The sequence below is a fragment of the Carassius gibelio genome, chromosome B15 (assembly GCF_023724105.1).
Source record: "Carassius gibelio isolate Cgi1373 ecotype wild population from Czech Republic chromosome B15, carGib1.2-hapl.c, whole genome shotgun sequence".
In the NCBI taxonomy this organism is placed as follows: Eukaryota; Metazoa; Chordata; class Actinopteri; order Cypriniformes; family Cyprinidae; genus Carassius; species Carassius gibelio.
The window spans coordinates 10,522,409-10,535,476 of record NC_068410.1 but is presented as its reverse complement, the minus strand read 5'-3'; the positions used below and the strand labels follow the sequence as shown (position 1 = coordinate 10,535,476).

The window sequence follows — 13,068 nt, the reverse complement described above, 5'->3', positions numbered from 1 at the left end:
CAGTAATTTCTTCTAAAACATACTCTAATAATCTTTTATTTACTATCTATTTTACAGTGTACAGGTGAAATAAATAGCTTGTTGCATTCTGCTCTTGAGCTAAAAATATAAAACAGCAGTGAAAATTAACCATATCACAAGCTTGCTTGCTGTGCGTGAGCCTGACAGAAAGAATTATAGGGAGTGAAGATTGAGAGTCGACCACTTGTATACGACCCTCGCTAGCAAACAACAACCTTTCACGACAGTCATAAGACCAAGGTGAGGAGGAGGAGGAGGACAGGGTGTTATTTTTAACTCGCGTGGAGGCTTTTTTTTTTCTTTGTCAATGCCAGCAGTCAGAGCACACAGGCAGATGCTGTACAGAGATGGGCGGCTAAGCCCAGGATCAGGAGACAGGCGATTAACCCAAAGGCAAGCGCTTAAGACTTCAAAGTGCAAACGGCTACGGCTCTAGAGTCAGGCACTGTTCCGGGGACAGAGGTTGGGAGGGGGGAACAGTTGCTCGGGTGGGATGCGCCAGGGGTCACATCGTTTGAGACCCCTGCCATCTTCAGGACTGGGTGCATTTCGCTGGCACATCAGTAAAAAGAGTTTAGAAGAAGTTTGAATTGCTTTTTTCAACGGTTTTTATAACGCACAGCCGGATACAAAGACTCCTGGGGCCTCATCTGCCCGTTCAGCAAAAACCCACACAGAACGAGACCGTATCCTTTGATTAATTTCTTGCTAGTCTCAGATGCTGCTCTCATTATTTTCTTTTCTTTTTTATAGCAGTATATAGAATAAAGTAACACAGTCTACATAAGGAGAACATGCATGTCCTTCATGGCTGAGCAATCTTTCATTGCCCATTACCCACAACCCCCTGCAGCATCCTCCCGACAATTCATCAAAGGCTTCTAGTCCCAGATGACTGGTGGCGCAGCGGCACTCTCTCTCCCTCTTGCACTCTTTATTTCTCTGTCTCAGCCTCCCTCTTCTGTTCACTCTTTTATAGATAGATGTAGCAGGCATCCACCTCTTCTAGCTCAGCACTTGGATGCATTCAGTGAAATGAACCTGCATATGTGTCGACGCGGCTCGATTCCTACCCAACAACCTCATTTCAATCAGCACTTCTTTTGCCAAATCACATCATGGAAAATTATGGCATCATAAAGAAAAAGGTGGAAGAGCTGGATCTGTTATAAGTAGCAATAAATGTCATTTAATAATGCTAATAGTTATTTTGAAAAAATCGCCTTTGTCATATTGTGTATTTTGGTGTAAATGTAAGAGTGTTGATCTTTTTTTAAAAATATATTAATTATTAGTGTGCATTTAATTAAAGGTCTACATGAAGATCTGGAGTCAAAATCTGCATAAGGAAGTTATTAATAGTGAAATTATTTAAATGTATCCCTACAATGTACCATTAAATTGCAAAACTTCTATGAGCTCCATCTAAATATATGTTGTCCATACAGTGGAATCCAAAAGTTTGAGAACACATTCAAATCTAATTCAACTGAAGTCTGAAATTAGGATTTGTTTTTTTTGTTTTTTTAAGGAACAAAATTAAATTAAATAAAAAAAAGTTTGATTCGAATTTTGAGGAAACGAATCAATTTGTGAACTCCTTTGAACAAAAGGTCACAAGTCTACTCTGCTAATAGATAATTTAGCAAAAAAAAAATGCATTTTCACTGGAGGTCTCAGACCTTTGGACTGCACTGCGTATGTACAGATCAATCACAGTACGTCTCTGGTGCCAAAAACAATCAGCTTTCCACTGCATTAAACGCTAATCGCGAATACAATTATTTTCCTTATACAAGGTTCTGTTTATTCTAGCAAGATAAAAGGTGAATGTAGGAGTCCATGAAATTTCCTGGCGGCAGTTTTTCATTTCTATGCTAATTCGGCTCAGCTGAATGAGAGTTCGAGCTACAGTGGCAAGGCTAAACAGCCTCTGTAAAGACATGTCTGTGGGCAGCGAGCTTCAGCAGACCTTGAGGCAAAGAGTGAAAAGAACGAAAGAGCTCACAAAAGAAACAAACGTAAAGGCTGAGCCGATCAACACCCCCTCCCCAACCTCTCTCACTCTCTCTGCTTTCCTCAATTCTCTTCTTCGCTTTGTTCATACACACACACACATAAAAAACACACGCCCCCACAAACACACACAACCTCGCTCTTCTCGTCCCCCCTTTTTACCATTTCCATCTCTCTATCTGTCATTTTGACAGTGCAAATATTCTGAATCCAGCATTGTGAAAGCGCTCTCGGAGGGCTGGAGCTTTTCATTATACAGAGTAATTAACTGTCAAAGCGAACACCACACCGCATATTTTGTTTTCTCACAATGCTACAGCACTAGATGTATCTGGCTATGATCAAAGAGATCAAGCGCTAATTCGTTGGTTCAGTTAATAAGCGAATATGTCAAGTTACACGGACGAAATTCAAAAAGTGTGTGATGTTTTCTTATACATGTGCGCACATGCTGTATTATGGCACAAGTAGTTGGGGGTTTTAAGTGAATGGTTGCGAGCATATAAGGTGGGGGGTGGTTGGCTGGTTGGTTGCTATGCATCATTCCGACTCCCTTTTCAGTCCCCCTTGAATGCTGGAGTTGAGTTTCCATGGAAACACTGACCCCTGGGAGTCGATGCTTTTCAGGAGGAGCCTCTTTTTACCTAGTGATTCACAGCTCAGGAAATACAAGAACAAAACATACAAGCATCTTTATATGTGTCGTCTAATACATCATTTTCTGGGCTCATCAGTGCTGCAGTTTTCCTCTCTTGTAAATTTTATAATAATATAATTTTAATCATATTTTTTGTTCTCTGCTTCCTGTCTCATATTTGTTTTTTATATACTTTGTGTTTTGTATCTCAGATAATCAAGTGTCATTTTAGTATTATTTATACACTTAATTATACACATGTTTATGAATTAGCTTTTATTTTTATGTTTTTAACTTTTTTTTTAATTTTCACTAATTTTGTTATGTAGTTTTGGCATTTTTAGTCGTGTATATATATATAAGCGATTATATATAATTATATATAATTTTTTATATATAATTATATATAATTTTTTAAGTAATTGTATCTCACCAGCTTAAAGGTTTTTTTTCTAATAACTAATTTTCTAATATCTAATATGTTTATTGTAAATTAGTTTAAGATGTAAGTTCATTTGACAATTACAACACTGAGAATTTTTTTTTTTTTTATGTGATTTTACAATGTGGAAAAAAAAATCTAGATACATTCTAGAAACAAAAATTCTCTAATGCTTTTATGTTTATAATATTTTATAATCTCAAAATGGTGATCAGTTACATCACCAAATACAGTGTCTCACATTACATGCATTCACATTACCTTTAACTTAAGAACATGATATGTACACTGCTTATATGGAAACAAATTCAAATACTTTTAGGAAAGAAATCTTAATGAACACATCTAGTAACATTGCTTTTAGCAACATTTTAACAAGATCAGAATGTTCTGTGTGAAGCTCTGGTGAAACGTAGCAGCATGAGTCACTGCTTGATCAGAGGAGCAAGCCTTTCTAAGTTAGGGAAGAAACCATGGTAACCACTGTTTACACTTTTCTTCCCTCCATCAGTGAGGAAATTGTTTTTCTCAGACATTGTCTAAATCTTACTCTCTGAGAACACTACGCAGCTGTGCCGCTAAATTAGTGTATTAAACTCATCTGTAAGATGTAACTTGATTTGTGGTTTAACTGATAAAAAGGCAACTTGAAACAAAGTAATTGCTGTAACAAGTGCAAGCATTGGTTTTTAATACATACGGGTGCAGTTGCTGCAAAAATAGCTGTTTGTGTTCAAAGAGACTAGTTGTGCTGCCACTAATGGGCTCCCAGTGGATAAAAAAAACATTCTTAATACTTTTAAATCCCTGAAAAAATGGTGCATGTTTAACTAGCACATGAGTGCTGGAGAGTGACTCATTAACTGACACCAGCCTCTCTACTTATGTTCTCTTCAGGCCAAGCTCATAGTGCCCAACAGCACTGCAGGGCTAATCATCGGCAAGGGCGGAGCCACGGTGAAGGCTGTCATGGAGCAGTCTGGTGCCTGGGTCCAGCTCTCGCAGAAACCCGAAGGCATCAACCTGCAGGAACGTGTTGTCACCATCAGCGGAGAGCCTGAGCAGAACCGCAAGGCTGTGGAGATCATTGTGCAGAAGATCCAGGAGGACCCACAGAGCAGCAGCTGTCTGAACATCAGCTACTCCAACATCTCCGGCCCTGTGGCCAACTCCAACCCCACCGGTTCCCCATATGCCAATTCGGCGGAGGTGATGCCGGCTGCTGCGGCAGCAGCGGCGGCCACGGCCTCCAGTCTCCTAGGGCAGGCCAGTCTGGCTGGAGTCGGCGCTTTCCCCACCACCATGTCCAGCTTCTCAGGGAACGACCTGCTGGCTATCACATCCGCACTGAACACATTAGCCAGCTACGGATACAATACCAACTCCCTGGGCCTAGGGCTCAACCCTGCGGCTGCCTCAGGAGTCCTCGCCGCTGTGGCTGCAAGTGCAAACCCTGCCGCAGCCGCGGCTGCCAACCTGCTAGCCTCCTACGCCAACGACGCAACCACCAGCTCTGCCCACCAGGCAGCCAGCCTGGGAGGCTTCACGCTAGGATCGCTCGCTGCCGCCACCGGAGCCACCAACGGCTACTTGAGCGCAGCTTCCCCACTCATGGCGAGCTCCCTGCTGGCCACCGAGAAGCTGGCTGAGGGGGCCAAAGATGTGGTGGAGATTGCAGTGCCGGAGAACTTGGTGGGTGCCATTTTGGGGAAGGGAGGCAAAACGCTTGTGGAGTACCAAGAACTGACGGGAGCCCGCATTCAGATCTCCAAAAAGGGAGAGTTTGTTCCTGGCACCAGAAACCGTAAAGTGACCATTACCGGATCGCCAGCCGCCACACAGGCAGCCCAATATCTTATCAGCCAGCGAATCACATACGAGCAGGGTGTGAGGGCCACCAATCCGCAGAAGGTGGGCTAAAAACAGGGAGTATGAAAAAAAGGAGAGAAAAAGAGTGGGGGATGGGGAAGATACAGAGAAAGATGGAGGGCGCGAATATCGATGAAAATCGGCCACATTCTTTGTGGTAAAAATCTCAGTATTAAAAAAAAAAGATGGAAAGAATTCTTCTCAAGAAAATTTGAAAAAGAAAAATGTGTAAAATGTAAATATGGGTTTAATCCTTAAGTTCTGGATTTTTATTGGTTTTATTGATTTTGTTTTGTTTTTTGTTTTGTTTGTTTTTGTGCATTTTCTGGACAGCAGTGAATGGCATTTCAACCTGGCATGCTGCCATGCTGCAGTTCCCAGCAGGTGGGCAAGGTGGTCGGATGGGGGACAATGGGGTGGAGCAATCCCAGGAATTGGCCGTTTCCCCACCCCCATCCCCTCCTAGCTGACAGATTTTTGTTCTTTAATTTTGTAGTCCTTAGTTTAACTCCCACCCTTTCGCCCATGCCTTCTTTTTAAGAGGGCCTGAGACTGATTAAATATCCCCCCCAGACACCCCATACCCCAAACCCCAGCTCCCCTCGCCCCAGCCCTCCCAATCCCAGTCAGCCCGACCCTGCCCCGCGCCGGGACAGGGCAGGGGATGTGAGGCTGCTAGACATTGACCTGGGGTTCCAGTTGGACCAGGTGCATGCCACTACAAATGTTGTTAGCATAAGGGAATCATGTTGCGGACATAGGCCAGGATGCAAAACGCACCTGAATCTTTCGTACCAGAGCTCCAAGAAAATTGTGGCATTCGTCTATGGGATTTAAGGTCTGGTGTTTATACAAATACTATTATCATTATTATTATTACTACTACTATTATTATTATTATTACAAATTATTATCACCATCAACGTTATTTATTAATATGATTTCACCCATAAGGACTGAGGTATTTCCTTTTGTTTTTCTTAATCTGTGAATTCAGGTTGACATGAATGTAAAGACAATATTTTGGATTTAGTTTTTTTATTTAAGTAGATTGAATCGTGTGTCCATGTAATATATGTCTTATTTAACATCCAGTGATAACTGCACCGTCAGCACCAACAGAGAGAATAGGGGCAGATGTACTGTACAGTGATATTCATACAAAAAACACACACTCAGCAAACTATTACCAGATTGAAATGCTGAAAAAGCAACTAAACATACGCAGACTTGAAAACACAGTGGGACTAGACAATTTATTCACATATCTACTGAATGAGAATGTAGGTCTTTGCACAAGTCCAAGGGAGTGTCCGAATACGACTTTATATGAAAGCCAGTACTTTTATGTAACATCCCAAAACATATCCCCATCTTTACTCTACGCTGCCCCTCTCCAGTGTGAGATATTGTGCACTCTGAGCCGCTGCAGTCGAATATCTGTGCAAATCAGCAGGAAAATGTACGTAGATATTTCATGTCAAATCAGAAATTGGCACTCAGAGCTCTGAGGCGTTTCATGAACAACATACTACTGAATGACGACGAACAAATTCTGATCTGCACAGGCTGCTCAGTAACACGGAAGTCCCAGGTTGTCTTTTCTATGACAAATTTTAGAACAGGCTGCCCGTGTGAAGATCATCCTGTGCAGATCTGTAATACCCATGTGCGACGTATGTGCTGCTAATAAGGTCCTATTTCCTTTTTGTTTTAAATCGGAGTACACTGAATTTCGTCTTAATGCACTGTGAAGTGTGGAGGCCGTGATGGAAGGCCAAAAAAGTCAGGGTTTCTATATCGTTATCGCATCGGTGCATCACCATGATGGAATGTACTCATGTGGAACGTCTCATATTTATAACAACCTACATGGAGACAAGGTATCACTTACCGTAGCGCGGAAAGGAAGCCTAGATGGTTTGTTAGGTTGAGGTCAGACCCTTGGACCAGTTTTTTGGCATCATGTTGCAGTATCCAACCTTATCTTTCCAAGTGTGCACTAAGTACCCGCCAGCTGACCATGTATATTTCTCAAGAAGGGGCAGAGGATGGCATATTCTGTACATTTAAACAACAACATATTGATTCTTTACCGGCTGGAATGAGCTTAAAAATACCAAACTGCTCCGTATTATCAAGACTTTAGCATTTCCCAAAGAAGAATTAGACCAACAGGAAAAGACAGCTTGTGCTCTCTCTCCCAATGACTAAAGTTATGATTCTTTCCTCTCCTCTGCTATTGGAGCACCAGGGAGAGTAAATCTGAACCGATTGGTAAGGAGGCTTCTTTATTCTCATCTAAAAACCATCACCTCCCCTCACCTTTTCTCAACACCCCCTTTTACCTTCGTGCACCCCCATTCTGACACATCAACCAAGAGACCCCCTTTTCTCTCACATCTCTCCATGGGTGGCGATGTCTGGCGTAACAGTGCATGTCTGCTTGCCCTTTCACAAAACAATGACGATGCGAAAGGGAAGATGCGCCTAAAGAGTAGAACTAGATGCTTGCAGTAGATCACACTTGCGCACATCATACCTTCCAAAAGGGACTTAATACAACCATCCATGTGTTTGTATGGTGTGCATGTGTGTGGTGTAAATGCGTGTAAAAGTGATAAGTTTGGATAAACATGAATATGTTTAGCAGTTGCGCCCAAGTTGAGGAGGTTTGAAACAGCAATGACTCCAGGTACTCTACTAAAAGATAGCTGCACGTTTTGGTTGAGGTGCGATTTTCAAACAATAGGACGTAATAGTTCAGATTTGAAGATCAAGACAAGAAAGCGATGGCAATCGAGCGCCTCTGCATTTTAGAGTGCATCTGTGAGTTCGGTTTTACCCATGATGCAGTACTTCATCAGACACTTCAGAGCTTGAACGAGTCTCAGTAGATCCCCCAGATATTTTTTTTCTTGTTTAAAAAAACAGTTACATCACCGTTTGATTTAAGACACATTAAACGCAAGATATTACTGTGACAATTCAATGTGAAAACTATAAAAGGTGCCAATATAGTGTCAAGGAGCAGCTTTCTGTTTTGTTGTTTTTGTATTCAGTACTGAAAGTACATATGGGGGAGGGGGGTCTTTGTTTTTTTTGTTAGTAACTGGGAAAATAGATCCAATGTGAGGAGTACTGAAAGCAATATACGTGGTAGCATGTCGTCATGTCTTGTCCTTTTATTCTGTCTGTGTAGGAGCTTTGGATTTACCTAGATGTTGAGTAGATTTGCATATACTATTTTTTAAGTTGTGAAGATGCTGCTATTGAATAAGTGATGTACTAAAATGTAAGATTAAAAAACATATCTGGTCAGTCATTTAGCAGGATGTGGTAGTTGTAAGAGGTGTATCTAAATGCTACATTGATGATTAAATAATTGCTATATCAGTGGATTAAATAAACCTGTGCCAAAATAGATCTTTACAGAATTAACGGTGATTTAAACACCATTAGTTAAGAGCAGACATACTTTTGTAATTTAATAAAAAGAAAAAAATGTGAAAAGTGCCAAACAAGCCACAGTTAAGAAATAACTAGTAGGGGTTAAGTGACTAGAAAAGCAAAAAATAGACATTAGCACTATAAGGATGAGTTTTCTGCCCCCTTAAATTATCTAGTCCTTGTTAAAAATAAGGGTGGGATTCATCTCGTAGGCCAAAAAAAAAAAAAAAATCCCCTGGGGCTAGAAGACTGCCGAGTTAGCATAGCATGGCTAAAGTTTTATAAGATATCAGCATTCTTAAGTCAGCCTTTTATAGTTCTGAAAATGTATTTTGTGAAGATAGATGTTATCTTTTTTGCACGTCGATATTGCATGATACTAAGTGAAGCGTGGATTAAAAAAAAAAATGTGAAGACAAAAAAATCGTACAAAAAAAAAAAAAAAACAATTAGGCAATGTGTATTCATTTTGAGGACAAATCTTTGCATGGCAACAACAGTTTGAGCTATTAAATTAGCTTTTTCACATTTTTACCTTTTTAGTTTTGCTAAGACCAAGCTGGAGTTTTTGTTGTCCATGAAAACTAGGCCACAGAAACCAAATCCATTCATAGTCATGATCATATTCAGCGTCATAACTATAGCACTCATTTTGTACAGACTTATCAATGTTTTGTTATAATTTCTAAGAAAACAATGGGAAAAGTTGGGTAACGGAGGGTTATTTTAGTGACATTAACATGGCCGTGAATGTATTCACCACTACATAAGTTTGCATATCACTCTTTCGATCATGATTTTAGGGCTTGTGTTTGCTGTGTCAGTACTAACATCATTAGGCTTCTGTTTTTTAGCTTGTTCTGCCATCACTGCACATTAAGCTTGGCCCATTCTCGCGAGAATATGCACTTTATACTTCTCTCACGCTTCACGCCACCCCAGATAAGAGCAGCCCTGTTTCCGCCAAACTGCTTGAATCCTTTACCTCAGAAAGGGGCGGGACTTCCTGATGACATCATGACGCAATGATGCAGCACTACTGTTTGCATGAGAACGGATTTGGCCAGATGCTCGAAGCTGACCAAAAACGGCAGAATTGTTTTTACAGAAATCGTTATTTTGACAGCGTTTTTTATTATTATTATTAATGATAATAAGTGCCAAAAAGGGCATGTCTGATATCATGAATAATGTTTTTTTTTTTTCTTTCTCTCTCTCAATTTCAATGTCAAAATTGCACTGTGCTTAGTCATGGTTGCTATGTTTTCATGCGTAGAGGAGACGGCGCAGTTGTGTTTTTGTGCAGTCAAGATGAATGCAAACTTATGGTTTAGCTGATGTCGAGAAGGTCATTGCTTTTATCTGGGCGCACGGCTAGAGCTCGTCGCTCTTCCCAAACCCCACATGCCCCCCCCCAGTCCAACACCCCACCCCACGCCATCAGAAGACGACAGTCCGGGGTCACTCTTGAGCTCGTACCCATTGAAGCACCAGCAATGTTTAAACACATTTGTCATATCACTGTTCTGTTCTCTTTTTTATTTTTCTGTTTTTATTTGTACGACACTCTCTAACCTAGACCAAGTATAACAAAAATGTCATTCATATGTATCCTGTTTACTCTCCCTTTTTCTCCCTTTTGCACTTTCACTGCTCCCCTTTTTTCCAACCACTCCCCACTCTTCTGCCGACCTCCCCCTCACACCCTCCCAGACTTTCTCCTGAGTGCCAAACAAAAACAGTACCATTCCAAACTTTTTGAGTTCTCTTGTATGTTGGACATCCATTGGACGCACCCATGAAGCCAGCATGTTTCTCCATAACATGATGTCAGTCATGACGCCTCAACATTACCCAAAAAGCGAGCAGTAAAAGCAAGAACCTGGATTAACACGGTAAAAACACGGCTGGCTACCTCTCATAAACTGCTTTTCCTTATTCTGTCATCTCTTCAACCTCCAGGACATCACTGATTGTGTGCCATAATGTTGGGGGGCACTGTCACTCTCCTCACCCCCGAGTCTCTCCATTTGATTTTCTCGATGGAAAACATTAAGTGCAAGCAAAGAAAAAAAAAATCAATTTTAATGGCAGGTTTCTTTTTGTTGCTTTAGCATAAAAACATGCTCAAAAAAGCTGAGGAGTGTGTAAACGTCAGCCGTGCAGCCATCTTCTGTCTTCTGAACTTTGAACTTCTCACCCCTCATGAACTTTATTGACCTTCTTCCTCCCCTTCTGTGTTCATCAACTGTTTGGACTTAAAATCTCCATTCCATCTCCAAACTTTGAGACTGTGCAATTCTAGTTGAGATGATTGGATTTATTTCTCTTTTGTAAGTCATCATTGGGGACGAAAAAAATCATAATAATAAAAAAAGACACAAAAGAATGAAAAAAAAAAATTAATAAGATCCAAACTGTTTCCTCCACAATTTCATTATTTTCTCTCATTGTAAATATCTGTCAGATTTGGTTGAACTGTAACCAGAAACGTGTTCAACGTAATGGGGCTGGCAGCATAAAATCGCTTTTGTGGAGTGCTCCTACGAGCAACCAATAGGAAGTTGAACTAAACTAAATTAAAGAAGCTCAGAGAAAGATTGATTTGAGGCCATCAGGTGGTCAAAATCCAGATCCGGCCCCTTCACATAATGCATAATCACTACTAACCGCCAAGGTAGACTAAGATTAGTGTAGGTTTCATACTTGAACTGATGGTAGTTGCTAATCTCATTGTACATATCAGACGTGTCAAGTGTAAATTGTGATAATGTGTCGATTAGGTGTCTTGACCATTGCAGCATCTGTTCACGAGACAAAATTGTTTCTCTGTGATGCCAAACGATCATTTTCATGCGTCTCAACCATGCTTGAGCTCCACATCTAATGTTTCTATGCTGCCAGCTTTGTTTTCTGATAACCCTTCATGAGCTTATTTATTTTCAAACTACTATACACTATTAATAAATGGCATCAAGAAACTAGACAAAAGGGAATGACTGGAAAGATGAATTACTGTTTTGTTTTTAGCATTTTAGTGGTTTCTTTTAACATCATCCATTAACTGACTTTAAAAAAGTATTAAATATTTAATGTAACTGTAGCATTGTGTTTGTACAAAAAAATAGTGAGTTGTGTTTCTTGACTTGTGGATTACCAGTGAAGTCAGCAATTTAGTGCTAATATCTATTAAGTCGTTCCTTTTCTTTTTCTCTTTTTCTTTTTTATTTAAGGGTTATTATTTTCCGACAGCAACAGCAGTCATTATAAATGTTCATTTTACCATCACCTGTCTTCTGTTGTCTTATTCTTCACCTCCCACTACACTCAGTTTCATCAAATAACACATTGCAAGTTCGTGCCTGAAACCATGTGCTCGGTCTTGGGGGAGGGGCCATGCTGCGTGAGTGATGCGAGCGAGCGAATGAATGAACGAATGCGACTGTTTGTGAGAGGCTTGGCCGGGCAGTTGTTATGTTTTCTGTCCACCTAAAGCTAAAATCTGTTGGGTTTCCATTTACCAATGGAACCTGCTGATGTTATAGCTCAATCCCATCATGTAAGCCTAGTTGATTTTGATCGTCCATAACTCCCCCTCCTCCGTTTGCCAACCACTTTCCACCACTACCTTTACCCTCCCCTCCCTTACGAGCCATTCCCTCGCCACGCACCTCCCACGCCATGTGATGTTCTCCATCGATAACATACTACTCGACCAGACCCACATTAACTCTGTTCTCATGCCTGCAGAGGAGGCGGTTGCCAGTCAACTCGCCCTCCACTCATGATCCGCCACCATCCCTTACCGGCTGCCAGGGCCAGGCCCGAATTTTATTAAATTATTGCTAATTAAAAAAAAAGAAAAAAAAAAAAAAGAGAAAAAACAGACAAGTGACTCTCAGGGTGTTTACATAATCTACCTTACTCTGTGAACTCACAGAACCGCAACCCAGCTCTCCCTCAAGCTTTTAAAGGAGCCCAAAGACAATTTACCATGTACGATCGCTTATCAAGTCTTCTTCAAGAAAAAAAACAAAAAAACGACTCAACAGAATGATATGCACCCAATTAAAGGAGCAAGCAAAATGCTGTAATGTTTACAACTTAACGAGACCAATGCTGTTGAAAGAATGTGTAGGAGTTCAAAGACAGTTCTTTAATAATTACGTCATTTCGAAGTGACTTCATTTTAGATGATAATTTCTATGTGACATGGAGTTATGTGTTAACTGAGGCATTTTGGAAACATTGCATGTTCCTCTTTTTTGCAATGACTTACCTTTTTTTAAATGTCAGAATGGCTGGTACAGTGTAACGTTAGAACTACGTTTAGTTGCTAATAATAAACTACATTGATGTCATTGTTCATCTCACATATCTTGGAGAAAGGTACCGGACTGCGGTCCGAAAAGAAAAAAAAATCATCTGATTGCGTTACTGTATAGAATTTGTTCAAATTTTTTGTATATGGTGACAGTGAAAATAAAGGATGAACTGGAAGTATCAGGGACACGTGGGTAGAGTTTGAAGGGCCACTTACAACACCGGCTAAAGCTCATGAGGTAAGTTACATGAGGGGGAAAGTATCAATTTTGTTTTAATATTTAAAGATTTGACCTTTATTTAAAATATG

General features: G+C 40.6%; 1 protein-coding gene across 2 annotated transcripts in view; it reads left to right on the top strand.

The window, feature by feature from the left end:
• Positions 1-12,797, top strand: part of LOC127972471 (RNA-binding protein Nova-1) — a 51,818-nt gene extending 39,021 nt beyond the window's left edge. For both annotated transcript variants that reach the window (XM_052575972.1, XM_052575973.1), the window contains one exon: positions 4,014-12,797. In XM_052575972.1, the coding sequence (XP_052431932.1) occupies positions 4,014-5,036 (1,023 nt within the window). In that variant the 3' untranslated portion in view covers positions 5,037-12,797. The remainder of the gene's footprint in view (positions 1-4,013) is intronic.
• The last annotated feature ends 271 nt before the right edge of the window (positions 12,798-13,068 follow it).